Source organism: Podarcis cretensis (genome assembly GCF_951804945.1).
Source record: "Podarcis cretensis genome assembly, chromosome: 10".
Taxonomy (NCBI): Eukaryota; Metazoa; Chordata; class Lepidosauria; order Squamata; family Lacertidae; genus Podarcis; species Podarcis cretensis.
In genome coordinates this window covers 76,856,964-76,884,430 of record NC_137179.1, presented here as the reverse complement: position 1 = coordinate 76,884,430, position 27,467 = coordinate 76,856,964, and the positions used below count along the sequence as shown (strand labels likewise).

Genomic DNA, 27,467 nt, shown 5'->3' with positions numbered 1-27,467 from the left:
AGCAGGAGAGGCCTGTGGTCCTCATGTCATGTTTGTGCTTCATGCGAAAATCTGGTTGGCTACTGGAGGGAAACAGGAGGCTGAGCTAGATAAATGTTCTGGTAAGCCTGGCTCTCTAAAGCAGGCATAGGCAAACTCGGCCCTCCAGATGTTTTGGGACTACAACTCCCATCACCCCTAGCTAACAGGACCAGTGGTCAGGGATGATGGGAGTTGTAGTACCAAAACAACTGGAGAGCCGAGTTTGCCTATGCCTGTTCTAAAGTGTGTGCGTGCTTGTTTCTGTTTGTGTCTCTGTGTCTGTGTATTTGTCCAGTACAGGGGTCCCCAAACTTTTTAAACGGGGCCGGTTCACTGTCCCTCAGACACTGTTGGGGGCTGGACTATAATTTGAAAAAAATATGAATGAATTCCTATGCACACTGCCCATATTTTATTTGTAGTGCACAAAAAAAAAACAGGAAAAACAATACAATATTTAAAATGAACGATTTTAATCAACATAAACCTATAAGTATTTCAATGGGAAGTATGGACCTGCTTTTGGCTAATGAGATGGTCAATATCGCTAATCCTCGTCCCTACAACCCAGCCTACACATGGATCTCCCGCACCCCCATGGCCCAGTCTACATGCAGGCCTTCCATGCCCCCATCCCCACAACCCAGCTTATACACCTAACCCCCATCCTCCACCCCCAGCTTGCACGCCTGTCCTCCAACCCCAAATCCCCATGTGCTAGCCTGCCCGCGCACGTTTCCCTTCCCCCGATCCCCATGGTGCAGCCTGTCTGCGTGTCGCCCATCCTCATGACTCACTGCGGGGGCAAATGCAGGGCCACCCCTCCTCTGGAAGGCGCAGTCGACAAAGACAGCATTCTTGCCCATGCAGAATATATTTGCACCATCGGCATGTGCGGAGGAACAAGGTGAGCTTGCGGAGAGGGCAGCACCTCCTTGGATGGGCTGGATCTGACCATCACTGCCTTGCCTGCGCACGCCTCCCCCTCACTTCCTTTCCAGGGCATGGCCACCTCTCCTATAGCATGGGAATGCAGCTGACTGCAAAAGGATTCCCCCGCCCCACCCGTTCTCCCTTGAATCTCCCCCACCTCACCACCCCCGCTTCCTGACCTGGTTATCTGGCGATTGGGGGCCCCAGGCAAGGCAGCAAGGCAATTGGAGGTGGGCCCACTCCTCACTGAGGAAGTCTACTGACCCCTTCCCTCTGCTTGTTGCTTTCCGCCCCCGCCTGGCCCCCTTCATAGCTTCCACAAGCAGGCTGGACAATTAGGTGTTAGTGGGTGGGGAAGTCTATAAGGCAGCCGGAGGTGAAACAGTGGGATCGTGTCCATTTCAGCTCCTCGAGAGCTCAGTCTCTTGCTGGCGCTGCACAGCACCCACCCCTGTGCCTGCCCATCTTCCCAGCCTGGCTGTTGATCCGTGTCGGGTCAGACCCACTTTGCAGATGGCTTGAGCTCAGTGCGGTTTGCCCAGACTTGATCCTTCTCCTCCTCCTCCTCCCTTCCCCCTTCCTCAAGAATCCTGGTGCGGAAAGGAAAGGAAAAGGAGGGGACTGAAAATCCAGCATCTTCCAAATAAGTCACCCTTATCTGCTTGTGCGTTACCAGGGGAGCCTTTTTGGAGACATGCTGGATCAAGAAGAAATTCCTTGTGCTGGGGAGCCATATTTGCTGCTTGGCGCGGCTTAGCCGGCTGGGTTCTTGTGATGATGGCAGCGTCGCCCCCCGTCCAGAGGCGTCCGTGGCTTTGGATTGGCTGCAGGAGTTTTCTGCTGCCAATGTGAAGCCGCAGCAGCATTGCGGAAGTCAGTCCCTTTGTGGCGAGGCATCACAGCTTCTTCTCAAGGAAACACCGTGCCGATTTAGCTCAGTGCGTGGGGACTGACCAAGCGGGCGGCAGGGTCCACAGGCCGGAATAACGAGCCTGGTGGGGCAGACCCGGCCCGCAGCCCGTAGTTTGAAGATGCCTGGTCAAGTACATTGTATACTCCTTTTCCTTCCCTCCCTCCAGTTTTCATCTTCTCCTCTCTCTTTACAGCTTTTTTGGGTGGGTGGTAAGGGAACAGTGTTTGGGGGGCGTCTTGAAACAGAGGTGTCTTGAGAATTGTTCATAAAACACCACAGTTGTTCTTCATTAGTTAAGAAGGCTCCTTGCTGGATCCAGCCAAAGGCCCATGCGCTCCAGAATCCTGTTCTCACACTAACCAACCAGAGGTCTATGAGAAACCACAAGCAAGGCCTTATCCTCCATGAATTTCTAATTTAATTTTGCTGAAGTACCAATTGATAAAACGATTGAAAGAACTATCAAAAACAGAGAAACATGCAGGTTTGAACCAATGCACGGCGGCAGTTAATGCCCGTCACTTTTTAAACAGAATCAAATGGGTCAAGTGTAAGAGGGCTGTATATGCAGTTCTGGCCACATATATTGAAAGCTGTATTATGCCATTTTAACAGTCATGGCTTCCCCCAAAGAATCTTGGGAACTGTAGTTTCTTATGGGTGCTAAGAGTTATTAGGAGAGCCCTATTCCCCTCACAGAGCTATATTGCTTGAAGCTCCCTGGCAAGAGGGATTGATGGTGAAACCACTTTCAGCACCTTTAACCAACCCCTTTTTTGTGGAAAGCCATGGCAGTTTAAAAGTGATAAAACAGATGTGTCTTTCAAGCTTATACCAAGCACTTTCACTGATAGATATCCAACTCTGGTACTCTGGCTTTCCTCAGAGCAGCCGATGGCTGATCTACCACTGAGCCTGTTCCACCAAGATTAGTGGATTTACAAGCAACTATATTTAGAGTCTGTCAAGACTGGCCCGTACGGGCAGGGGTACCTTTACCTTTACCTTTTTATATTTAGGTTTGGGCTATAAATGTCTGCAGTGAACCTTGGCATGGCAAACGGGGCTCTGTGGGCACAATGGAGCTTTTGGAGAAACATTTCAGCTATGTGAATGTTTGAAAAAAGATGTTTGTGCAGATTGATTATTAAACCTTAAAAGTGGCTATATAAATGAATCTCTAGTGGAAGGTTTTCCTCTAGCAGGAATAATCTTGAATAGTAGTCAAAAAAGTGTGGCTATTAACAACATTGTGATGTCAAAAATAGGCAGGAAAATGTGCTTAACTGCCTAGAATTTATTGGAGCGATCATATTTACTTGTACTTTCTGTATTCATTACTGGGTTGTGGAAACCTGCAATTGAGCAGCATTATCTTCTGAGTCTGCTGCTGCAGAGCAAAGGTGTTTGGTGGCTCATATTGCTAGATGATGATGATGATAAAAATAAAAATATAATTTATCTTCCTCAGCCCCTCTGGGTGGCTCCCAACAGAAAATAAAAAACACAATAAAACATTAAAAACTTCCCTAAACAGGGTTGCCTTCAGATGTCTTCTAAAAGTCAGATAGTTGTTTATTTCCTTGACATCTGATGGGAGGGCATTCCACAGGGTGGGCGCCACTACCAAGAAGGCCCTCTGCCTGGTTCTCTGTAACCTCACTTCTCGCAGGGAGGGAACCGCCAGAAGACCCTCAGAGCTGGATCTCAATGTCCGGGCTGAACGATGGGGGTGGAGACACCCCTTCAGGTATACTGGACCGAGGCCATTTAGGGTTTTAAAGGTCAGCACCAACACTTTGAATTGTGCTCGGAAACGTACTGGGAGCCAATGTAGGTTTTCAGGACCGGTGTTATATGGTCTGGGTGGCCACTCCCAGTTACCAGTCTAGCTGCAGCATTCTGAATTAGTGGTAGTTTCTGGGTCACCTTCAAAGTTGGCCCCATGTAGAGCACATTGCAGTAGTCCAAGCAGGAGATAACTAGAGCATGCACCACTCTGGCGAGACAGTCTGCGGGCACGTAAGGTCTCAGCCTGCGTACCAGATTGAGCTGGTAGACACAGAATTGACGTGTGCCTCCACTGACAGCTGTGAGTCCAAAATGACTCCTGGGCTGTGCACCTGGTCCTTCAAGGGCACAGTTACCCCATTGAGGACCAGGGAGTCCCCCACACCTGCCCGCCCCATCCCCCGAAAACAGGACTTCTGTCTTGTCAGGATTCAACCTCAATCTGTTAGCCGCCATCTATTCTCCAACTACCTCCAGACACTCACTCAGGACCTTCAGAGCCTTCACTGGTTCTGATTTAAATGAGAGGTTGAGCTGGGTATCATCTGCATACTGATGAACTTTCAGCCCAACCCCCCCTCTTTCAGTGGGTCTGGGAAGGCTCCCTCACAGAGGGATGCATTCACCACCCCACAGAGTCCATCACCCAGTACTTCCCAGCTTGCTTTTATGAGCCAGGATGGGCAAGGATCAAGGAGACAGGTGGTTGGCTTCACTCGTCTAAGCAGCCTGTCCACATCCTCGGAGGTAACAGATTGGAATTGATCCCATGCAGCTTGACTAGACAGGACTCTAGCACTCTCCTGCCCTCGCCCTCCAGGAGAACGTCCGTCATGACCTGAAGCAGCTTGGCCAGGGAATCCTTTGTGCAGCGTGGAGGTTGGTACACCAAAAGGAATCCTGTACTGCCCCTATTGCCCAACTTCCAGAACATGCACTAAGAAAACTGGGTCTTCCCAATAGGATGCCTGGTGTAAGCTAATGACTTCCTAAAAATCACTGCAAACCCCCCTCCCCACCCGCATGACCTGTGCAGAAGAGAAACCTGGTGGACATGCAGCGGCAAGAACAGGCCCATCTGCTTCATTCAACCAAATCTCTGTTACACATGTCATGTCAAGTCCTCCATCCACGATAAAGTCATGGATGGCAGTGGTCTTGTGAATCATTGACCTGGCATTGCACAGCAACACCTTCAGGTCATGTGGGTCTCCCTTGCTGATTCCAATATCCTTCTGGTCAAGACCAGACCCGGAGGCAGGGATAGTCCTCCAATAACGACTAAACCTGCCTCCTCGGTAATGACATGGTCTGGTCCTGGCGTAACTCCTCTTATTCGTGATCACTGAGATCAGGTGTCCCAGTGCATCCCACCCCACGTGGAACCTGCCCCAGTCATTCTGTTGGCTGGGGCCCACTTCCAGGCAGCCCTGACCCTCTCCCTTCAAGAACCAAATTTGTTGATGTTGTTTAGTCATGTCCGACTCTTTGTGATCCCCTGGACCAGAGCACGCCAAGCCTTCCTGTCTTCCACTGCTTCCCGCATGTCAGGGAACTGCCATCAGGGCCAGAGGGAGAGAGCGGGCTCCAGAGGGATTCCAGAGAGTGTCCCGGGATGGGGAGAGGCAGCCCATCTTCTGGGGAAGGGAATCAGTGTAGCACCAGCGGAGAAGGGGGGCAGATGGGGGAATCGGCGAGGCAGTCCCATGACTCCTCGCCTGGGACCAGCGGGGAGAGTAAGGGTCCTCCGCTGCCCACACCCTCCTTGCGCAGAAGGCTTCCGCGCAGGGAGAGTAGGCGGAGACTAGGCGTCAAAGAGCTTCTTTGCTGGAAGAAGTTCAAGAAACGCCCACTGACGGATTCTGTCAGCGATTGAGACAGCCACGGGCAAGGGGCTGTCCGGACAGAAAAGGTTCACTCAGGCAACCCAGCCAGGTGTAGCGCCGGTTTACGCACGAGCAACCCCTAGAACCATTACACCACAGTTTGGTCAAACTCATGTTCGTACCTTCAAGAACACTGTCCAACCATCTGGTCCTCGTCCCCTTCTTCTTGTGCCCTCAGTCTTTCCCAAGATCAGGGTCTTTTCCTAAAAAATATTTTTTGTTAAATTTTCCATTTTAACAATCCAATCAAATCACATTAAGTATTCCAAATTATACAAATACATATCATATAGTCCAAATATTCTGCCAAATTATAATTTTTTTGGGGGGGGGGGCTTCCCATGCTTCAAGTTCAGTGGGGTTCTAATCATCTTATGTTTCTACTGCCTTGAGTTTCCAATAGTTCCTTCTTTAAATCTTCCTGTTGTTATCCTTCCTTCCCAACATCGGTCTTTTCCAGGGACCAAATACAAACTATATAAAACGAGAGAAACTAATTTTTAAAAAACCCAAAACAAAACACAATTCACAGTTATACTTAAAATTAAACTAATCCCCAGCCCCAACTAATCATTTAATTCACCCCCATAGCAAAAACCAGACCATAAAACGGTAATTAAAAATGCCACAAATTAAAAACTATTTTAAAACATTTAAAAACATTTAAAAGCATTTTTGACATTTGCCTCAACCCCAGAGTTGTTCCAGTGAGTCTGGGCTGTTCAGCACTCTCAGCCGGGCAATCTTGCTGAACCTTGTTTGTTTGTTCTGAAGTATTGGCAATCGTTCAAGGCCACCAAAGGAATGTTCCAAAGGAAGGTACGGATAGGAATTGGAGAAACATTGTGGTTGGAACTGTAGAACTTCCTTGTCCATTCAACATCTCTGTAAGTGATCTTTGATACTGGAGCTTCCATCTGCCTGAGTAGACCGTCATAACTGTTCACGGACTGATGCTATTTTGTGTGGCTTCCACCCCTTAGAATCCTGAGCATCCCAGTTTTCATTTAAAAGGAAGAAATTTGTTGTGGCAGCAGAGATAAGTTTAAATGATGTGTGCTGGCAAAACTTTGGCATAGTCATGAACACTGGGAAGAGTGGCCTGCCTTTCCACGGTCTAAATGATGTAGAAATCTTCCTGCCAAAGCCTCTAAAATGGTTTAGACGGGCAAACTGCATACAGCTGTTTAAACACTTTGCACTTCACCAAGCTGAAGACGGAGACCTTTCACACCAAAGGGTCAAAATTTGCTAGCCGCTGATTCTTTTTGTGACCAAATTGGTTTTATCTTTTCTTTAAATTGTTTTTATTAAGGATTTTCTTGGGTTACAATAGTACGAACATTGTCTCTACTTTCATATGATAAAGTCCTTTCTATTGATCAGTTATGTTTGATGTGAGACTTTAACGTTGTATACAGTATAAGGCGGGGGGGAGAGAGAGCGGAGGGAGAAGCAGGCAGTAGTCTGCATGGTGAAAGTGTGAGGTTTTTGTGTCAGCATCACATGGGTAGGCTTTCTTTCTATTCATGTATTTGTTTTCTTTGACGTAAGAGAGGTTGGGGCCTGTGATTGCTTGCTTTCAGCTGACTGCAGTGAGATTTGTTTGCATGTGTGAGGGGCAGGAGGAGTTGTTGTATCAAGGTAGCCATGTCAATCTGTATGGCTGTATGGTGGGTTGCTGTCTTGTTGGGCTGTGTATGTAATAAAGGAGAGCCACATCCTCTTTTATTTGCCCTCGTGTTAGTTTCAGTTTGTGGGTTAGCTTTATCTTGTTTTACCAGTACAACAGGGATCCAAAATGTGGACTTTGCCTGATTTATTTAAGTGACAGCACTCTTTCACGTCTAGTACATGCATGCATGGAAAGACTGCAAAAGACAGTGGCTTGCCGTTTTGTGATATAGGCAAGAATTATCTTGCTAGATCAGGCTGAAGCCACAATATTCTGCCTCCGGCAGTGTCCAGTCAGATACTTTAAGAACAGGGGCAGCCAGGGTAGTGCCCTCAGGATTTTGTGGCCTGCAGCTCCCATTCGCCTCTGCCAGCATGCTAAATGGTCAGTCATGATAGGAGTTGAAGTCCACAACGTTTGGAAGGCATCCCTGTGGAAGTTCTCTTAATAAGCCTGGCTCACAGGTAGCAGCCACCCCTCATTGTTTCATATTAGCACCTGCTATCCAGATGCTATTTAGCTGTCATGGCTCATAGACACCAATAGGTCAATCTTCCATAAGTCAACCTCCACATATGTTTTAATTGTTAATGTGTGGTTTCCTGACCTCCTTAACCAGCCTTGCTTCCACCCCACCAGATCAGATAGCTATTCTGTTAATGAACTGAACCCCACATGAAAATTTGCGAAAGCATGTGGGTCAACATTCCATTTAAAAGGCTTTCTTCATGTTGTCCTATATAAATAGATTTATATTTTGCTTCTGCCATTTTTCTTCTGCAGGGTAGAGTGTGGTTAATTGATTTTAATCCATTTGGCGAGGTAACAGATTCTCTACTATTTATGTGGGAGGAGCTGAGATCTGGAAATGGTTTGAAAGATGACGAGAGTGAAGGTGGAGCCATGGAACAGGTAACAGATGGGGGGAACACGTGGAATGTGACTGGAAATATAATTAAGCAGGTCTTCCTGGCTTCTGTATATGTACCTGGATGCAAGGATTCATTATGCTGTGTTTATACATCCATGGAAGCTATTGTGTCTTGTTTAAATGAATACATGGACTTTCCATTGATTTTGAATCGCAGAGATAATAAGTGCTGCTGGGCAGAGTCTGTTTTCTGCTCATAGGTTTGCTTTTCAAAGTGATTCATCTATCCGCAAGCATCCTCTGGCAGGGCCATCTTGCTGCATTACCAGTTCCAGGTGTATGCGCTGATGGGACTGTTGTTGTTGTTTAGTCGTTTAGTCGTTTAGTCGTGTCTGACTCTTCGTGACCCCATGGACCAGAGCATGCCAGGCACTCCTGTCTTCCACTGCCTCCCACAGTTTGGTTAAACTCATGCTGGTAGCTTTGAGAGCACTATCCAACCATCTCGTCCTCTGTCCCTTCTCCTTGGGCCCTCCATCTCTCCCAACATCAGGTTCTTTTCCAGGGAGTCTTTTCATCTCATGAAGTGGCCAAAGTCTTGGAGTCTCAGCTTCAGGATCTGTCCTTCCAGTGAGCACTCAGGGCTGATTTCCTTAAGAATGGATAGATCTTCTTGCAGTTCATGGGACTCTCAAGAGTCTCCTCCAGCACCATAATTCAAAAGCATCAATTCTTCGGCGATTAGCCTTCTTTATGGTCCAGCTCTCACTTCCATACATCACCACTGGGAAAACCATAGCTTTAACTCTACGGACCTTTGTCGGCAAGGTGATATCTGCTTTTTAAGATGCTGTCTAGGTTTGTCATTGCTTTTCTCCCAAGAAGCAGGTGTCTTTTAATTTCGTGGCTGCTGTCACCATCTGCAGTGATCATGGAGCCCAAGAAAGTAAAATCTCCCACTGCCTCCATTTCTTCCCCTTCTATTTGCCAGGAGGTGATGGGACCAGTGGCCATGATCTTGGTTTTTTTTGATGTTGAGCTTCAGACCATATTTTGCGCTCTCCTCTTTCACCCTCATTAAAAGGTTTTTTTAATTCCTCCTCACTTTCTGCCATCAAGGTTTTGTCATCTGCATATCTGAGGTTGTTGATATTTCTTCTGGCAATGTTAATTCCGGCTAGGGATTCATCCCGCCCAGCCTTTCGCATGATGAATTCTGCATACAAGTTAAATAAGCAGGGAGACAATATATAGCCTTGTCGTACTCCTTTCCCAATTTTGAAGCAATCAGTTGTTCCATATCCAGTTCTAACTGTAGTTTCTTGTCCCACATAGAGATTTCTCAGGAGACAGATGAGGTGATCAGGCACTCCCATTTTTTTAAGAACTTGCCATAGTTTGCTGTGGTCGACACAGTCAAAGGTTTTTGCATAGTAGATGCATAGCAGAAGTAGATGTCTTTCTGGAACTCTCTATCTTTCTCCATAATCCAGCGCATGTGTGCAATTTGGTCTCTGGTTCCTCTGCCCCTTCTAAATCCAGCTTGCACTTCTGGGAGTTCTTGGTCCACATACTGCTTGAGCCTACCTTGTAGAATTTTAAGCATAACCTTGCTAGCATGTGAAATGAGTGCAATTGTGCGGTAGTTGGAGCATTCTTTGGCACTGCCCTTCTTTGGGATTGGGATGTAGACTGATCTTCTCCAATCCTCTGGCCACTGCTGAGTTTTCCAAACTTGCTGGCATATTGAGTGTAGCACCTTAACAGCATCATCTTTTAAAATTTTAAATAGTTCAGCTGGAATATCATCACTTCCACTGGCCTTGTTATTTGCAGTGCTTTCTAAGGCCCATTGGCCTCACTCTCCAGGATGTCTGGCTCAAGGTCAGCAACCACACTACCCTGGGGTATACGAGCCATCCCTATCTTTCTGGTATAATTCCTCTGTGTATTCTTGCCACCTCTTCTTGATGTCTTCTGCTTCTGTTAGATCCTTACCACTTTTGTCCTTTATTATGGTAAACTTTGTACGAAATGTTCCTTTCATATCTCCAATTTTTTTGAACAGATCTCTGGTTCTTCCCATTCTGTTGTTTTCCTCTATTTCTTTGCATTGCTTGTTTAAGAAGGCCTTTTTGTGTCTCCTTGCTCTTTTTTGGAAATCTGCATTCAATTTCCTGTATCTTTCACTATCTCCCTCACTTTTTGCTTGCCTTCTCTCCCCCGCCATTTGTAAGGCCTTGTCGGACAGCCACTTTGCTTTCTTGCATTTCCTTTTCATTGGAATGGTTTTCGCTGCTGCCTCCTGTATAATGTTGCGAGCCTCCACCCATAGTTCTTCAGGCACTCTGCCCACCAAATCTAAATCCTTAAACCTGTTCCTCACTTCCACTGTGTATTCATAAGGGATTTGATTTAGATTGTATCTTACCGGCCCAGTGGTTTTTCCTACTTTCTTCAGTTTAAGCTTGAATTTTGCTATAAGAAGCTGATGATCTGAGCCACAGTCAGCTCCAGGTCTTGTTTTTGCTGACTGTATAGAGCTTCTCCATCTTTGGCTGCAGAGAATATAATCAATCTGATTTTGATGCTGCCCATCTGGTAGTGTCCATGTGTAGAGTTGTCTTTTGTGTTGTTGGAAAAGTGTGTTTGTGATGACCAGCTTGTTCTCTTGACAGAACTCTATTAGCCTTTGCCCTGCTTTGTTTTGATCCCCAAGGCCAAACTTGCCAGTTGTTCCTTTTATCTCTTGATTCCCAACTTTAGCATTCCAATCCCCTATAATGAGAAGAACATCCTTCTTTGTTGTCACTTCTATAAGGTGTTGTAAGTCTTCATAGAATTAGTCAATTTCAGTTTCTTCAGCACCAGTTGTTGGTGCATAAACTTGGATTACTGTGATATTAAAAGGTCTGCCTTGGATTCATATCGAGATCATTCTATCATTTTTGAGATTGCATCCCAGTACAGCTTTCGCCACTCTTTTGTTGACTATGAGGGCCACTCCATTTCTTGTTGCGTTTGCAAAGTAAAGGAAGGATTGAACTCTGATTAATAAGAATACACACAGAGGCTTGAACCAGCAAGACTCTGGGAAGGGTGTGTATAATCGTGTCTCTCTGTGCTTGTCCCATGTGCAGCCCCGTTTTTATTCACAAAAAAGCTTTTTACAGAGTGTTCGTAAGAACCAATCAGATTTCTTCTGAGCATTCAAACAAACCTCAAGTGGGGACAAAGTTAAACTATAAACACTAGTTATCCATTCATACTTTGGGGGTAAATGAATGAATACTACAAAGGAGCGAATACAGCAACCCCGGAGGTCATAAACAATCAGTACACATGATAAGGAGGGTGGCCAGGAGGACAGTGACCATTATCACCTTAATGTGAAACCTGTTTCCTGGCCCTAAGATTAACATCCTAAGATTAATATATAAGAAACTACTTCAAAGGAGCCTGCCCACTGTCAGGCTTGGTCGTTGTCCTCTTCAGATCACCACACAAACGCTTCTTGTTCTTTTATAACTTTTTATTGATTATTAACAAAACAATCTTATAAACGGTTCTTAAATATTATTCCTCAGAGTCACTTCTTTCAGCTACCTTCTGAGCTCTGCTAACTCTAACTCTTCCCTGACATCACCCCCTCCCCTAAGTCCCCCTTCCTCCTCCTCGCTCTCCTCTGTTTCTGAAGGACCGAACCCTATGAACTCTTCTTCCTTGCTATCTGTCTATCTATCTTTTCCTTGTCTCATTCTCAGCAGCTGCCTAGCTGTGGTTATTTCATGCGCAGGGTGTAAGAAAATCGTGTCTAGATACTGCAGAAACATTTGTAGATTTCCTAGGGCGGCATCCCTTCAAGATATTAGGGGTATAACACAGTCCTTAGCCTTCCCTTCCAAGAAATTAATCACATAAGCAACCTTCTCTTGCTCAGATTGAAATTCTTTATCCTTTATCTCAATTATGTGAAAAATTTCTGTCTTGAAAGCCATGTATTCAGAGCTTTCTCCCTTGAAGCTATGTGGACGTACAGTAAATGTTTTACTCCCTCTATCTCCACACGTTGCTTGCAGCATGGTTCTATGTTCTCCCAGTGCTGCTGATAGTATGTCGACTTGACTTTTCAACTGTAAGTTCTGTTGCCATAAGTCCTGTAATGTTAGCTGGAGCGCTGGGGTTTCTCCTTGCCCAACTGGCGCCACAGCTCCCTCCATTTTGGCTTCTCCTTCTTTACTTAGAGTGAAGAGGCGCAGAGCAGAAGGTATTCTGTCAGGCCTGGTCGTTGTCCTCTTCAGATCACCACACAAACGCTTCTTGTTCTTTTATAACTTTTTATTGCGTATTAACAAAACAATCTTATAAATGGTTCTTAAATATTCTTCCTCAGAGTCACTTCTTTCAGCTACCTTCTGAGCTCTGCTTCTCCATGACCAGCCACCCTCAAAATGGCGAAGGCGCCCTTTCCTTCATTTTCCCGCTCTTTTTCCTACCCTCCTGGCTAGAGCTGGCCTGTATCTCCCCTCCTCCCAATCTGAGCTAGAACTGAACCCTTGTCTTTCCTGGGAACAGCCGGTCCCTCCCTGTTGTTCCTCCTGTTCTCTTCTATTAGATTCACTGCTCTCCTTCCCCCCTTGGGGAATGCTTTCTCCCTCTGATAAACTGGAAACTTCTAACTCTTCCCTGACACCCACTATCTTTATGGCCCAGGACGCCTGCCTGGTGAAGCAACTGCTGCGTACGTGACATGAGGAGAGAGAAATGGGCAGTAGAGTCAAAAGGGCTTGAAAAGGGCATGAATGTAGAATCTTATGGGATTTAATCAGAAACTATTGTCAATATATCAAACCCAGTCAACACAATGTCTTCATTGTTAACACGATGGCTTGATGTATATTTTATAATTCCTCATGGTAATCCCATCTGACCCCTACATTTCTTTACGGGATTCTTGCCCGCAGTAGTAGATATGATGGTCATCCAAACTGAATTCGCCCATTCCTGTCTATTTTAGTTCACTGATGCCCAGGATGTCAATATTTATTCTTGCCACCTCATTTTTGACCACATCCAACTTACCCAGGTTCATGGTTCTTACATTCCAGGTTCCTATGCAATATTTTTCTTTACAGCAGTAGACTTTCCTTTTGCTTCCATGTATATCCGCAACTGAGCAACCTTTCGGCTTTGGCCCAGCCGCTTCATCAGCTCTGAATCTACTTGTACTTGTCCTCCGCTCTTCCTCAGTAGCATGTTGGACTTCTTCCGACCTGAGGGGCTCATCTTCCAGCGTCATAACTTTATATGCCTGTTGTTTTTGTCCATGGAGTTTTCTTGGCAGGGATACTGGAGTGGCTTGCCGGTTCCTCCTCCAGGTGGATCACGTTTGGTCAAAACTCCTGTCCATCTTGGGTGAATGGACACTATGACCTGTCCATCTTGGGTGGCCCTGCACGGCATAGCTCATAGCTTCTCCGAGTTATTCTAGCTCATAGCTTCTCCGAGTTATTCTAGCCCCTTCGCCACAGCAAGGCAGCAAGGGGGCTGATGGGACTACTGATTCGTTAATGTAGAGATGTAGAGATGGCCCACTTTCCATGGTATCCAAGAAATGGAAATCTATTTGTATTCTGATGTCTACTCAGCAGTAAGGGTGTCAATTAATGGGGTGCATGCACATACAAAACCTAAAGGTCCAAGTATTGTTAGTGTGTTATATCTGTGTGTCTACCTACATTTTTTAAAAAAATCCTTGCAAATGAAGCTGATCTTTTTTTGCCACTTCTTCATTCACAATTTAGTAGGTTCACTTCCAGCCAAATAAAATGGGCCCTTGATCTTTCATTCCCACTGCTACATTTTGAGCAGCTGGAGTTGTGAGGGAGTATCTTTCATAAATTTCCTTTTTGAACTTCTGCATATATACACTGGTGTTCTGGACTTCAGGGAGCTGGAAATGAAAGGCAAGATTAATCTGAAGAAGGCCTTCCTAGTGACAGCTCTGCTTTCCAAGTTGCTCGTCACCCTGAGCTTTTTTGCACTTTCCAGGCAAAACAAAAGCCTCTACGTGTAACATCAGTCTTCAAGCATCACCTTTATGCATGAACTTTCTCACTGTACATTTAACAGTCTTCTGTTTCTTAGTGGATGCTTCTTTTATAATATCGGGTCTTCTAACTGAACTGTTGATATTTCCAGTTCCATTTTATTTTATCAGTATTTGAGAGCTTATGTAACAAGAGTACTGATTCCCACTAATAGCAAAAAGGGGCAACTGAAGGCTCCTAGGCCAAGACCACCTTCACCCAGCTTGCCAAAGGGCAACAGAGGCTGTGGAGGCAGCTGCATTTATGTAATAGAACCTGCCAGCAGGCCACCTCAGTGAACTCCATTCTTCCAATGGCCCTCCTGGAAATTCAGTTGTTTTTGTCCTTCAGAAATGTCTAACTCTTCTACAATATTTTGAGGCTTTTTCCTAATACAATGTACGTTTGGAAAATACAATTTAAAATGTGTATTAAAAAGCCATTGATAAAGTAGAAATACCAAGTGAGTGATCCTTCCCAATGTGATCCTTTTGAGGCTTTTTTTTTGGGGGGGGGGTCAATTATTTGAAATATACTGCGCTAATTAGGTACACACAATGGTGATTTCAAATTGACATCTCTTGCTTATTGCCTCCCCTTATTAGGACTATCCATCATTCCGTTGTACAAACAGCAACCTTACTGTTCAGCCTAGCCCGTATCTCAGCTACAGGCTGCCCAAAGATTTTGTAGACCTTTCCACTGGGGAAGATGTTCACAAATTAATTGACCTGCTCAAACTGGTAAGTAAGTTTCCTAACTGAGGAGCATATCTTTAAGTTTCTAAGGTAACTGCAAACAGGCACTTATTTGGTTCAGAGGTTAGTTCACATCTGTCTGTGTCCTTTTATTTCTCATGATGGTCTCCTTCCCACCTGATGAGCTGGGAGGACAGACTCTTGTAAAGCTTGTCATATTAGATAATACAATGGTTTTGTTGGTGGAGGTCGATTGGTTGAGGTTATTTGTAGACTAATTTCCACATGGTGCTCAGTGATCAAGTGATGTGAGACTCAATCAAAATTGTTTTCAGGTATTTTATTTTTTACAGCACCGTATTGGCCCTAATATAAGACGCACGCGCAAATAAGCCACACCTTTAAAATTCAAGGCAAAAATGTACAAAACTTATAATAAATGTTGGAAATGTAAGGAGAAAGAAGGTACATTTATGCATATGTGGTGGGATTGTAAGAAAGTAAAGGGGTTCTGGGAGATGATATACAATGAACTAAAGAAAATGCTGAAATACAGCTTTGTTAAGAAACCAGAAACCTTTTTGCTGGGAATAACAAGAATGGATATAAATAGGAGGGACTGTAAACTTTTTCAATATGCAATAACAGCAGCGAGAATATTGATGGCTCAAAAATGGAAACAAGAAGAAGTACCGACTTTGGAAGAATGGAGAACAAAATTAACAGATTATGCAGAACTGGACAAACTGACTGGAAAAATTAGATTTCAAAAGGACCATAAGTTTCTTGCGGACTGGGGAAAATTTACTGAGTATTTGGAAACTGTTTGTGAGGAATATACAACGCTAGTGTGCTTTAAAGAAGCTTTGTGAAAATATAAGGAATATTGTAAGAAAGTAAATGAGGATAGAAATATGGTATTTAAAGGCAATACTAAAATTAAGGAATGTGAAGATAGGAATTTAATTACGAATGATTGTCAGAGAAGTTGAGGGAGGTCCAATAAGCTAAAATATGTGATGTGGAAATTTGTATGATTGGAGTTTCTATGGAAAAATTTAATAAAATTTTTTATAAAATAAATAAATAAATAAATAAATAAATTCAAGGCTTATTTTGCGGGTGCAGCCCGCCTCCTGGCACAACCTCCCCAAGCCAGCACCGGGGGAGGCTTGGGAGTAGTGGAGAGGCGGGCTGTGCGCCACTGCCACGCACTCCCGGGCTGCTCTCGGGGGAGGGGCATGTGGTAAGGTCACGAATATAAGCCGCACTTTAACTTTTCACAGCCCGAATTTGGGGGAAAAGTGTGGCTTATATTTGGACCAATAAGGTATATCAGTTTCTAGGTGAATTTTTATATTTCATCATAGAATCATAGAGTTGGAAGAGACCACAAGGGCCTTCGAGTCCAACCCCCTGCCAAGCAGGAAACACCATCAGAGCACTCCTGACATATGGTTGTCAAGCCTCTGCTAAAAGACCTCCAAAGAAGGAGACTCCACCACACTCCTTGGCAGCAAATTCCACTGTCAAACAGCTCTTACTGTCAGGAAGTTCTTCCTAATGTTTAGGTGGAATCTTCTTTCTTGTAGTTTGGAACCATTGCTCCGTGTCCACTTCTCTGGAGCAGCAGAAAACAACCTTTCTCCCTCCTCTATGTGACATCCTTTTATATATTTGAACATGGCTATCATATCACCCCTTAACCTCCTCTTCTCCAGGCTAAACATGTCCAGCTCCCTTAGCCGTTCTTCATAAGGCATCGTTTCCAGGCCTTTGACCATTTTGGTTGCCCTCCTCTGGACACGTTCCAGTTTGTTAGTGTCCTTCTTGAACTGTGGTGTCCAGAACTGGACACAGTACTCCAGGTGAGGTCTGACCAGAGCAGAATACAGTGGCACTATTACTTCCCTTGATCTAGATGCCATACTCCTATTGATGCAGCCCAGAATTGCATTGGCTTTTTTAGCTGCCGCGTCACACTGTTGGCTCATGTCAAGTTTGTGGTCAACCAAGACTCCTAGATCCTTTTCACATGTACTGCTCTCAAGCCAGGTGTCACCCATCTTGTATTTGTGCATCATATATTTGGTAAACTCTTACAGGGTCTCTCTGTTTTCATTTAGATTCTGCCTTTCCTGGTCTTTTTAGTACTGGTTGCTTGGTGTAATAAGGGACAAGAGTCATTTTGTGTAGAGGGAAGAATTTTGGCAAGCACAACTTCTCCAACCCAGTTGCTGCAGTGATGTTGGGTGCCCTGACATTTTAAATTTTAGGTTCACAATCCAAAAGTAGATCCTAAGCTCTGGACAGACTTTCTTTTTATCTCTCCAGCACTTTTAACTGAATTATGCCATCCAATGTTTCCAAACTTTTTTTTTTAAAAAAACATGATGATCAGGAAAAATGACAAATGCAAATATTTAGTCACTATATACCATCTTTGTATATAGGAGTCATATAGGTTTTAGTAAAGGGATACATATTTAGTACCCACAGTTTGCTGGCTTTTTTGTAGCCAGGAATGGAGTCTTTAAATGCCTACTTAAATTATTATGAATATATTAAGGCTACATTTCAGAGCAACAGTTCTGAAGTGGTGTTCATTAAGCTGCTGCAAAGGCACATTTCCTTACATAAGGAGAGCCTTGCTGGACAGAGTCAAGCCCATCACATCCAGCACTCTGTTTCCTCCTGTGTCTGGCTGGAGGCCTTTGCAAGGTCACAAGCGTAGTTTGAAAGTGACAGCCCTCCCCTCTTGATTGTCTCCAGCCTCAAGTATATGTCTCAGTATCTGGAGGTTCTGTTTACTACAATGTCTAAAAACAGTTGACAGACTTAACCTCTTTGTATCTGTCAGTTCCTTTTTTGAAACTGTCTAATCCTTGTGGCCATTGTTTCATATAGTGACGGAGAATTCCATAACTATTGCCAATCTATTTATTTGGATAGTCCTGAATTTTTAGATGTGGGACACCTGGATCGCCAGTAGTACATGTGAAAAGGATCTGGGGGTCTTAGTAGAACACAAGCTTAACCTGAGTCAGCAGTGTGATGCAGGAGCAAAAAAGCGAGGGCTATTTTTGTTTGTTTGTTTGTTTGTTTGTTTATTAGATTTCTATACCGCCCTTCATCATAAGATCTCTTTTTTTAAAAAAAAAATAATGTTTATTACTTTTAAACACTACAATAAAAAGAAAGAAAAGAGAAAAAAGACAAACAAAAACACACACAATACAATACAATATAAAAACATTACACATCACTAACACCATAGATTAAACAAAACAAAACAAAAACACTTTAACACACATCATACAATTTCAATGTCATATCTTTCATTTACTTGTTTCAACGACCTCCTCACACCTCCCTTTTTGTATTCCACTTCTGTTGATTGTTTCAGCAATTCCTTTCCATCTTCCTCTGTTTTCTATCCTATAATTATCTTAACATATTCTAACCTTATTTTTCCCTAATACTCTAATAATCTATTTAAACTGAATTCCTTATAACATTTCTACTAAAGCCATATAACTTCATTCCAACATTTTTCTAACATTCATTAATTTTACAATATTTCTATAAATAGTCTTTAAACTTTTTCCAGTCTTCTTCCACCGACTCTTCTCCCTGGTCTCAGATTCTGCCAGTCATTTCCGCCAGTTTCATATAGTCCATCAAGCTGGTGATCTTCTGTCCGATGCTCTTAGCTCTTTTCCAAGTCCCTTCTGCAGATCTTTTTCATATTTATACAAAAACTTTATTTTTTTAAAAAAAATATTTTTATTAAATTTTCACATTTTATAAAGACAAACATACACACACATAGACAAAGACAACACGTATAAAATTTCATAACCTTACTTTCCTAACCCCAGTTCTTGACCTCCCCCCACCCCCCCTTCATACATCCTAGTTCAGTTACATTAACTCAGCAAATTCATATCTCTCATCCTTTGCATATTATTATTGTATATATATATATATATATATATATATATATATATATATATATATTGAAAAAAAACCATTTACTTGGCCAGATTTTACTTATCCAATTTTCTTATAAATGTTAAAGCCTTTTCTAAGGTTGACTCGAGTTCCTTCCACAAATTTCCCTTTAATCTTAAAAATAGGTCATAGTAATCAAACACAAAAGTCATAAAGATTTAAAAACAAGTTCTCCTTTCCCCCCCCCCCCAGCCCCGGTTTCTGTCCCTTCCAAATGTCCCCACATCCATAACAACAGTTTTTAGCCTGGGTTCCTCACATCTGAGGCCTTTAAGTCCTTGTCAGTCTCTCTTTGCCGATCTTGTTGGTAGCCCTCCTCATTGGTCCTCAGGTTTCGGGGAAGTTCCAGCTCGGTCTCATCAGAATTTCTTCCATCCAAAGTACTTGACACCAGCTGCTGCAGAAGATCAACCAGTCCATACTCAAATAGGAAGCCCCAGTCATATTTCTTATTTCTTTTAAATTCAGATATTCCAGATGTTCCAGGGGCTTCCTCCCTCCTCTTTCGCATCTTTCGCAGATTTGTAGTCCAAGGGTCTTCTTCTTTGTATTCTAACAATGTAGGCTTGTGGTTGGTAGTCTCCATCTGTACTAGTCCTTGCTCTCTCTCCCCCTGTTCCAAAGCTATCTCTTCTGATTCAGCTGCAGATTTTTCCCCAGTCAAGTCCATTGTACCTTCAGCAGAGTCCTTTATTTTAGAGTTCAAGGTTATGAGTTGTTTACTCATGACCGTAGTCTGCTCCTCCAGTTTTCCCACAAGAAAAAACATTCTTTCTAACTCTGCCTGTAATTTTCCATCTGCAGCCATTGCAATGTTTCAATGTTTCCCCTAGGGGGATTCTAGTTACTTAATAGTCTTTTCCAATAGTCCTTTACTTTGTTATTTCCCTACTTTATTTCCAACCACTTTAGTTCAAATATAACAAATTAAGTCCAAAAAGTGTTAAATAATAGAGTTTTTAACTTTCGCTGCCCGTTTGACAGCTCCTTTGACAGCTGTCAAACTCCTCGTTCCTTTTTCTCCAGCTCACATAAAGGACACCCCCGGGTCTGGGGAGGTTCAAACAAAAACTTCTAAAAATCCACTCTTACTCTCCAGCACACATCTTCTTCTGTCAAATTCGTGCAAATATTATCTTTTACAGAACACCAAAGAAAGAACTCTCCACCTTAGTTCTCCAATCTTTGCTTTAAATTTTCTGTAGGCAGGGGGGTGCGGACTTCCCTTTAGCACATCCCCCGATCGTGCCGAATTCAAGGATAAACTTTTTAAAGTCCAAATTCCAATCTACTCACGGATTAATTAAAGTCCGAATTTCAGGGAAGAAAGTCAGCGGTCTCCGGCAATGGCTCGCGGCTTCGCTCCACTGCAGTAGCGGTCTACTCACAGCACCACGCCACTCCCCGTACCCTCTCCGCAGCCTTTAAAAAGGCTCTTCGTGGGTCGGGGGGCGCTTTAGGTGCCCGCCGAGTCACCAGGTCCGCAGGCTTCCGCGCCTGCGGTTTCTAAGGGTCCCCGCGTCGCCGTCGCGGTGAGACCCGTCTGCAATGGAGCCGATTCCCTCCGGAGCTCGGAGGGAATCCGCCATTACTCGGATCGCGCTAACCCGGAAGTCCATATTTATACAAAAACTTTACTTTGTCTTCTACTGATCTTATTTTTATTTTCCTTCCTTTGAAGCTGAAGAGTAGACCTTGGGGAAACTCCCACCTGAAGATGATTTTATTCCTTCTCAGCAAGGCAGCCAAATCTCCATAGTTAGACCTAAGATCCAAAAGGTATTTCGGGGCGTCTTTAAAAATTTCCACTCTTGGCTGTTGTACCTCCAGGCTCCTCCGGTAGTGCCAACAGTCTCCCCCTTGTTCCTCTCCCTTTTCCCTCCTCTTCCAAGTCTGAAGGCCCTCACAGTTTTAATCTCTTCTTGACCCAAGTCCAAGTCCCAAAAATCAGCAAATTCCTGTGTGAGGAAATCTATCATACATTCCTTCTCCAACTCAGGTAGGGCTCTGATCCTCAAATTCGTTTGTTTTTCTTTAAGCTCAATCATAGCAAGCGTCGACCTATGGTCATCCAGTTGCCTCTGCAAGGCTGGGACTCACTCTCTCTCCAATTGTGTTACATTACATTCAGCAGCAATGGCTTTCTCCCTAGCTTCCTCCGCAGTCTGCCATGTCAAAGTAGATTCCTGTATCAATTTCTGGATGGTTTCTGTATTGATATTCACCTTTTGTCCCAAATTATTTATACTTTCTGTATTTAAATCGATTTTAGTAGTTGCAGCTTCCACTTTTGCATTTGTCACGTCTACTTTCTTGTTAAGCTGTTCCAGTGAAACACTTATCTTATTTAATGCAACCGCTAAGGCCTCTTCTATCGACATTCCTCTTGATTTTGAATATACTGGTACAAAAGTAGTAGTAGAAGAAGCAGGGGAGCCTGATGTTGAGGCTCTCCTAGATTGCTGCCAAGTCCTCCCAAACCTTAATGTTTTTTTTCAAGAATTGACTGGTCAGTTTTTTCCTTTCCATTAACCATAACACTTAACCAATTCAAGGTCAGTCCCAAAGTCTCGCAGTTTTTTATCTTGCAGCTGGAAATTCCCCAGCCCAGCTCTTGTAACAGTTTCAATGGCTTCCTCTAGAGGGAAACAGTTTCTATTTAAGTTAGTCAGTAATGTCCTTTTTTTTAAACACAGCTCAAGCAATGAAGTTAGTTTCAATTTTCAGTTATTTTTACTCCTTTTTTAAAAGCAGACGGAGACAGTAGAAACAATGTATTTCTCTTATTAGCTAGCTGTCAACGAACGATCGCTGTCAGTGAACGATCCAAAAAAAAAGTCAGTCCTGCTAGCAGCCCATTTCCAGGGTCTGAGCGGCGGTATTTTAACTCTCTTCGCTCTCTCCCGCAGGCTTATTCAGTTCACAACTTCCCCCCCTCTTCTCCTGCCTCCAAGGGGGGGTTTAATATTCTTTACCGATGGAAATTTAGTCCTTTACAATAGGCTTTCCAAGACTTCAGCTTGCAGCCTCATTGCTTCAGTCTATTTACAAAAGGGGAAGGCGGACTTCCTGTATTGAACCTCCCCGTTACGATACCAAATTAAACGTTTAGAAATCCAATTCTCCCGCTTCAGCTCTACTCACGGGTAGTTACTTTAGATTCAAATTGTCCACAGGAAAAAGTCAGCGCTCTCTGGCAACAGCTATGTGGCTTCGCTCCGTGGAAGAAGCAGACGATTCGAATCACCGCGCCGCTCACCCCACGTCGCTCCAGACCCCCAAAACCGGGTTTCCCCGCGAGTAGGGGAGGCGCAAAAGGTGCCCGCCGAATCCCACATTCACAGGCTTCTCCCGCCTGTGATTTTTTGTGGGTCTCCGCCTTCGCCGTGGCGGCCAGACCCAGATTCCCACAGGGCAAATTCCTCCCGATCAGAGGAATTCCGCCATTACCGGAGGCGCCAACCCGGAAGTCCCCCATCATAAGATCTCAGGGTGGTTCACAGAATAGAATTAAGGATAAAATCAAGTAAATAAGTAAAACAGAACATAGAATCGTAGAGTTGGAAGGGACCCCAAGGGGCATCTAGTCCAACCCCCTGCAATGCAGGAATTTCAGCTAAAGCTCCCAAGACATATGGCTATCCAGCCACTGTTTAAAAAGCTCCAAGGAAGGAGAAACCATGATCTCCGGAGGGAGAGCGTTCCACTGTCAAACAGCTCTTACTGTCAGAAAGTTCTTCCTGATGTTGAGTCGGAATCTCCTTCCTTGTAACTTGAAGCCATGGGCAGGAGAAAACAAGCTTGTTCCCTCTTCCATGTGACAGCCCTTGAGATACTTCAAATACATATTACAGGGAGTTGTTTTTGGTCTGATACAGACTGAGATGCTGAAAATGACATTTCTCCTGTTGTTTTTGTTTTTATGAGGTTAAAAACTTTTTACTCTTCCCCACCACTTTCTCCCCTTGTACAGCATTGTTACTTCATGACTGCGAATAAAAAAGTAGAAACTATATTACTTAATCACATTAGAGAAACACTTTAGATTTGCCTTAGAGGTGAATGTGATTTAAAGGAGGGTTCACCTTCTTTTGCCTCTTCAAGGGAGATAATATGGGAATATAATTTGATTGTTTCCCCAAAAAACCCATTCATAAGCTGTCTTTCCAGGGGCAAGTTGGGAGAATGTAGGTGTGCTTAAGTAGGGTTGCCATATTTCAAGGGCAATCGCCTGATAGCCCCTTTGCCACTGCCGAGCCCAAGCTGCTTATGCCTGAGCCTGAACCAGAGCTGCCCACACACTTCTTTTTTAAAAAACCCCAAAATCCAAGACATTTGCTTTAAAATGTAAAATTCTCCCTGGGTGGGCATGTAGGATCCCCCAAAGAGGACATGTCTGGGAATTCCTGGATGTATGGCAACTCTATGCTTAAGTTTTCCTCAAACTACTTTCAAGTCTCAAAAACTACTTTGTGCTTCTGTGCTTAGAATGACTGCAAGCCTAGTCTGGCTATTTGGTAACTGGTTTCTAGCTTTTCTCAGCAAATTAGGCATATTGATCACACAGTGGAAGACATTGAGGTTTTCATTTTTAATCAGTCAATTTCCTGCCATTCTAACAAGGTTAATCATATCACTCCTCAGGCAGAAGGAAAAGGCTAAATAACAATTGGCAACAGCATTGAGTGAAATCTTATCAAAAGCATTTCATTGAGTGCTTTCTTGTTGTTCAGTCGTTGGTGGTTGCAGGTGGAGGTGGGGGGATATTAGCTAATCCAAAAGAAATTTATCCATCTGAAGTATTGTTCCAAAAGAACATCCATTTACTTAAGGTTGTATATTTTGTACTGTACACTTGTTAAATCTAGTCTTGATCTAATAACAGGACATGCCTTCAGGCTTTACAGAAGATCTCTTAGTGGTAGAACACAGGGTTTAGCTTAAAAGCCTCCGATGTGTCAGCCTATAGATCATGAAATCTTTAGTTCCAAAGCTTGTGAAGGTAGCTTGTGGGGTTATCAAAAAAGCTGCAAGCTTCCCTGCTGATCTTTTTCCCCAGTGCTTTCATAAGAGTTGAAAGGACTGGAGCTGAGTTACAAAGTGACCTTTGTTATTAAGGTCACATTATGAAAATTGGGACAGGCCATTCCATGCAACGGCTGGATTAACCCGACAAGCCCATTGATGCATTAGCAACCTCAACTGAACTATTCATTATGTCCCTGCAGAACATGCTGTGGGGGGTGGCGGGGGTGGGGAGAGTGGGTCACTAAACAGCATGTGCATTTAATGATGCACCCATCAGTTCAGGAAGAAGAAGAAGAAGAAGAGAATGTTAGATTGAGCATGGAAGAGCTTCAAGTGTGATGTCACTTAACCAGGAAGTCATTATTATGAGTGTTCCGTTCCCCTGCAGTTCCCTGCTTTAAAAGAGAGGTCTTTATTTAGTCTTTTTTTTAAAAGCCCTTTGATGTTAGTTCTTTCTGATAATTGATTCTCCTCTCTTGAATTATGTAGATTTTAGTGAGCATTGCTAATATTGAATTATGCAAACAATTTAAAAGTAACGTGTCCAAATACTCCTGTCTCTGTGGCTTTAGAAGGGGGATGGGAAACCTTCCCCCACCCCCCTAGAGAGCTGTGCTCCTTTGGGGGCCACATGCTGGTGGTGGGCAGGATCAGAACCAAAAGTGGACAGGCCATTCCCTCCTTCAGCCCCCGCCTTTTCCCCTTAGCCTTTTCCTCCCTGCCCAGGCAGGCAGCCAAGGCTTCCCCTTGGGCAGCTTGCTCTTGCCCAAGGGCTCGGCTGCAGAGGGCTCTTTTCCTCTCCTTCCATCTGTTTCAGCTCTCCTGCCCTCTTCTCTCCCTCGGGGAATGTAGGCAGTGGGAAATGGGTTGTATTTGTTCAATTGCATGGCTGTCTCCTCTGGAAAATAGTTGTAGCATTGAATTCAATATAATTTCATTTTCTTGGTTATTCTAACAGAAACGAAATCAGCAAGATGATGAAGAATCATGAAACGTGGGACGAAATTGGAATAAGAAACAAGGCCACAACTTCATGGGGAAAGATAGCATTTTTGACACCACAAGCTCTGAGAACATTAGTTCTTTAATATTATTCCCACAACCCCGTGATGATTCTGATCTTGTGTGGGCACTTCATTGAATAAATCTGTTTTAAGCTGACTTTGCAGTATTACAAGGGAGACAGCTGGTTCTCGCTTAACATTGCTGGGTCTCCCCTTTCTCTTGATGGCAACTTTTTATTTCACAACTCGCTACAACCAAGAGAACTGTTGTTGTTGTTTTTTGCTGTAGTGCTATCCTCTAAAACTATTTATTTATGCAGTGGTACCTTGGTTTAAGAACAGCTTAGTTTATGAACAACTTGGATTAAGAATGCTGCAAACCCAGAAGTAGGTTTGTGAACTTTGCCTTGGAATAAGAACATGCTTCGCTTCCTGTTGAGTGTGTTCCATTTGTAAATTGAGTTTCCCGCTGCTATGGGAAAGCACACCTTGGTTTAAGAACGCTTTGGTTTAAGAACAGACTTCCAGAACGGATTAAGTTCGCAAACCAAGGTACCACTGTATTCTAGTTTATTGGCCACTTGTTCATAAAAATATCTAAGCAGTGAACAAAATATATAACAAATACATAAAAATCATCATAAATACAATGTGTAAAACCCCTTCATTATAACAGTGCTACAAGCAAAACAAATAATATGTCAGTTGACAAAAGGTTTCAGCAGGCATCTGAAATAGAAAAAGTGCCTGGCTAATTGTCAGTGGAGCCATGTTCTACAAAGCTGGCATGATCACAGTGAAAGCGCTGTTGTTGGTAGCTTCATGCCTTAGAAATGAGCACCGCCAGCAACTCCCATTTGTTGAATGTTCAAATCAGGCCTAAGGCATAGGGGGCAAGGTGATATTGAAGGTAACCTGTTCCTAAGTGGTTCAGGGTTTTATAAACTAAAATTAACACCTCTATACTGGGGCTGGTAGCACACACAGGCAGACCTTCTGAATATGAAACTGGCAGCCACTGTAGCAATGTGCTGACCTTAAGTCTCAAAGAGTTTTCCTGTTTTGCCCGGAAAGTGGCTAGAGCAGAGGGCTCCTATGACTTGGGAGATGGGAAGTGAGCAAACCCATTGACCCGAGAGGGAGTTTCTCCCGTAAGTAGTTGCTGCCTTTGGTGTGAGTCAGCTCTGCTTTCTCCCCACTAGCCCAGGTCCTGCTGCTTTTGCCCCTTGCAGCAGGGCTGTGGTTCGCCAAGATGAGGTTTTTTTTCCTTTCCACTTCGGTGGCTGGTGAGAAGAGTTTCCAGTTGTGGAAATAAATGGAAATATTATTATTATTTTCTTCATATGTGTCCTGTCCTTCAGAACTGTCTGGCCTTTTTTGGCCAAAGGGCCACATTCACCCAGAGCCAAGCTTCTGGGGGCAGCAGGGCAGCAGTGTCTGTGGTCAAAGGTATGTGCACCCACTCTCCACCCAACCTCAGACACACCACACCCCCTGCCCACGGCTGATCCGGCAGATGAGCTGAAGAAAAGGGGCCGTTTCCCCCTCAAATGACTGGCCTGGGACCAGCAAGGGGATTATTTGCATCTTTATCAGGGTGCTGGATTCCACCCACCCCAGCCCTGGGTCTACATTATTATTTTGCCACCACCACCACAAAAATGGTGGTGGTGGGGAAATCGTTGTCGGAGTGTGTGTGTGTGTGTGTGTGTGTGAGAGAGAGAGAGAGAGAGAGAGAGAGAGAGAGAGAATCAGGCCCTGAACTGAGGGAATTGTAGCGTTGGAAGGGACCCTGAGGGTCATCTAATCCAACCTCCTGCAGTGTAGGCATATGCAGCTGTCCCATACAGGGATCGAACCCACAACCTTGGTGTTATCAGCACCATGCTCTAACCAACTGAGCTGTCCAGGCTGTCCAGATAACTACCCTTGGCATGTGCTCTTTTAGGGTGGCTCACCACAGTAAAAGCATTATCAGCTTAAGAATGTAAAAATGTATGAAAACGTAGGTACTGAGCAAGCTTCCCTGAGGAGGGGATGCCAGAGGCCACAGCTGAGAAGGGCCTCTTGCTGGTTGCCACCCACTTTGCCCCAGAAGGGGGGGGGGGGAGAGCAGCCAGGCCATGGGATGTGAGTGGAGAGGCAGGCAGTCCCTTCGGGCACCTTGGTTTGAGCTGCATAGGGCTCTATTGGTACACCTGACATGTGTCTGCTTTTTCATGTGACTGTCAAAATAAAACAGTAAATTCTGTGGAAACAGCTTTGTTTTATAGAGCTTTTCTTGATACCAGTTATTTTGGCACAGCCATTTCATACCTGGAAAAATAGCAGATTCAGTGTTTAGTCATACCTCACCACTTCCCTTTCAATTTTGAGTGAGCTTTTGCAGGAGGTGGGGAGGGCTTGTAATAATGTTGTTGTTGTTGTTGTTTAGTTGTTTAGTCGTGTCCAACTCTTCGTGACCCCCTGGACCGGAGCACGCCAGGTACACCTGTCTTCCACTGCCTCCCGCAGTTTGGTCAAACTCCTGCTGGTAGCTTCAAG

The 27,467-nt window shown here is 44.1% G+C and overlaps 1 protein-coding gene across 3 annotated transcripts in view; it reads left to right on the top strand.

Moving 5' to 3' along the window:
• The window catches only part of CDC123 (cell division cycle 123), a 55,983-nt gene extending 28,801 nt beyond the window's left edge, over positions 1-27,182 (top strand). For 2 of the 3 annotated variants that reach the window (XM_079993324.1, XM_079993325.1), the window contains 3 exons: positions 8,003-8,131; positions 14,785-14,922; positions 24,878-27,182. In XM_079993324.1, coding sequence (XP_079849450.1) covers positions 8,003-8,131; positions 14,785-14,922; positions 24,878-24,910 — 300 coding nt within the window. In that variant the 3' untranslated portion in view covers positions 24,911-27,182. The remainder of the gene's footprint in view (positions 1-8,002; positions 8,132-14,784; positions 14,923-24,877) is intronic. The other variant, XM_079993326.1, reaches the window with a different exon arrangement.
• The last annotated feature ends 285 nt before the right edge of the window (positions 27,183-27,467 follow it).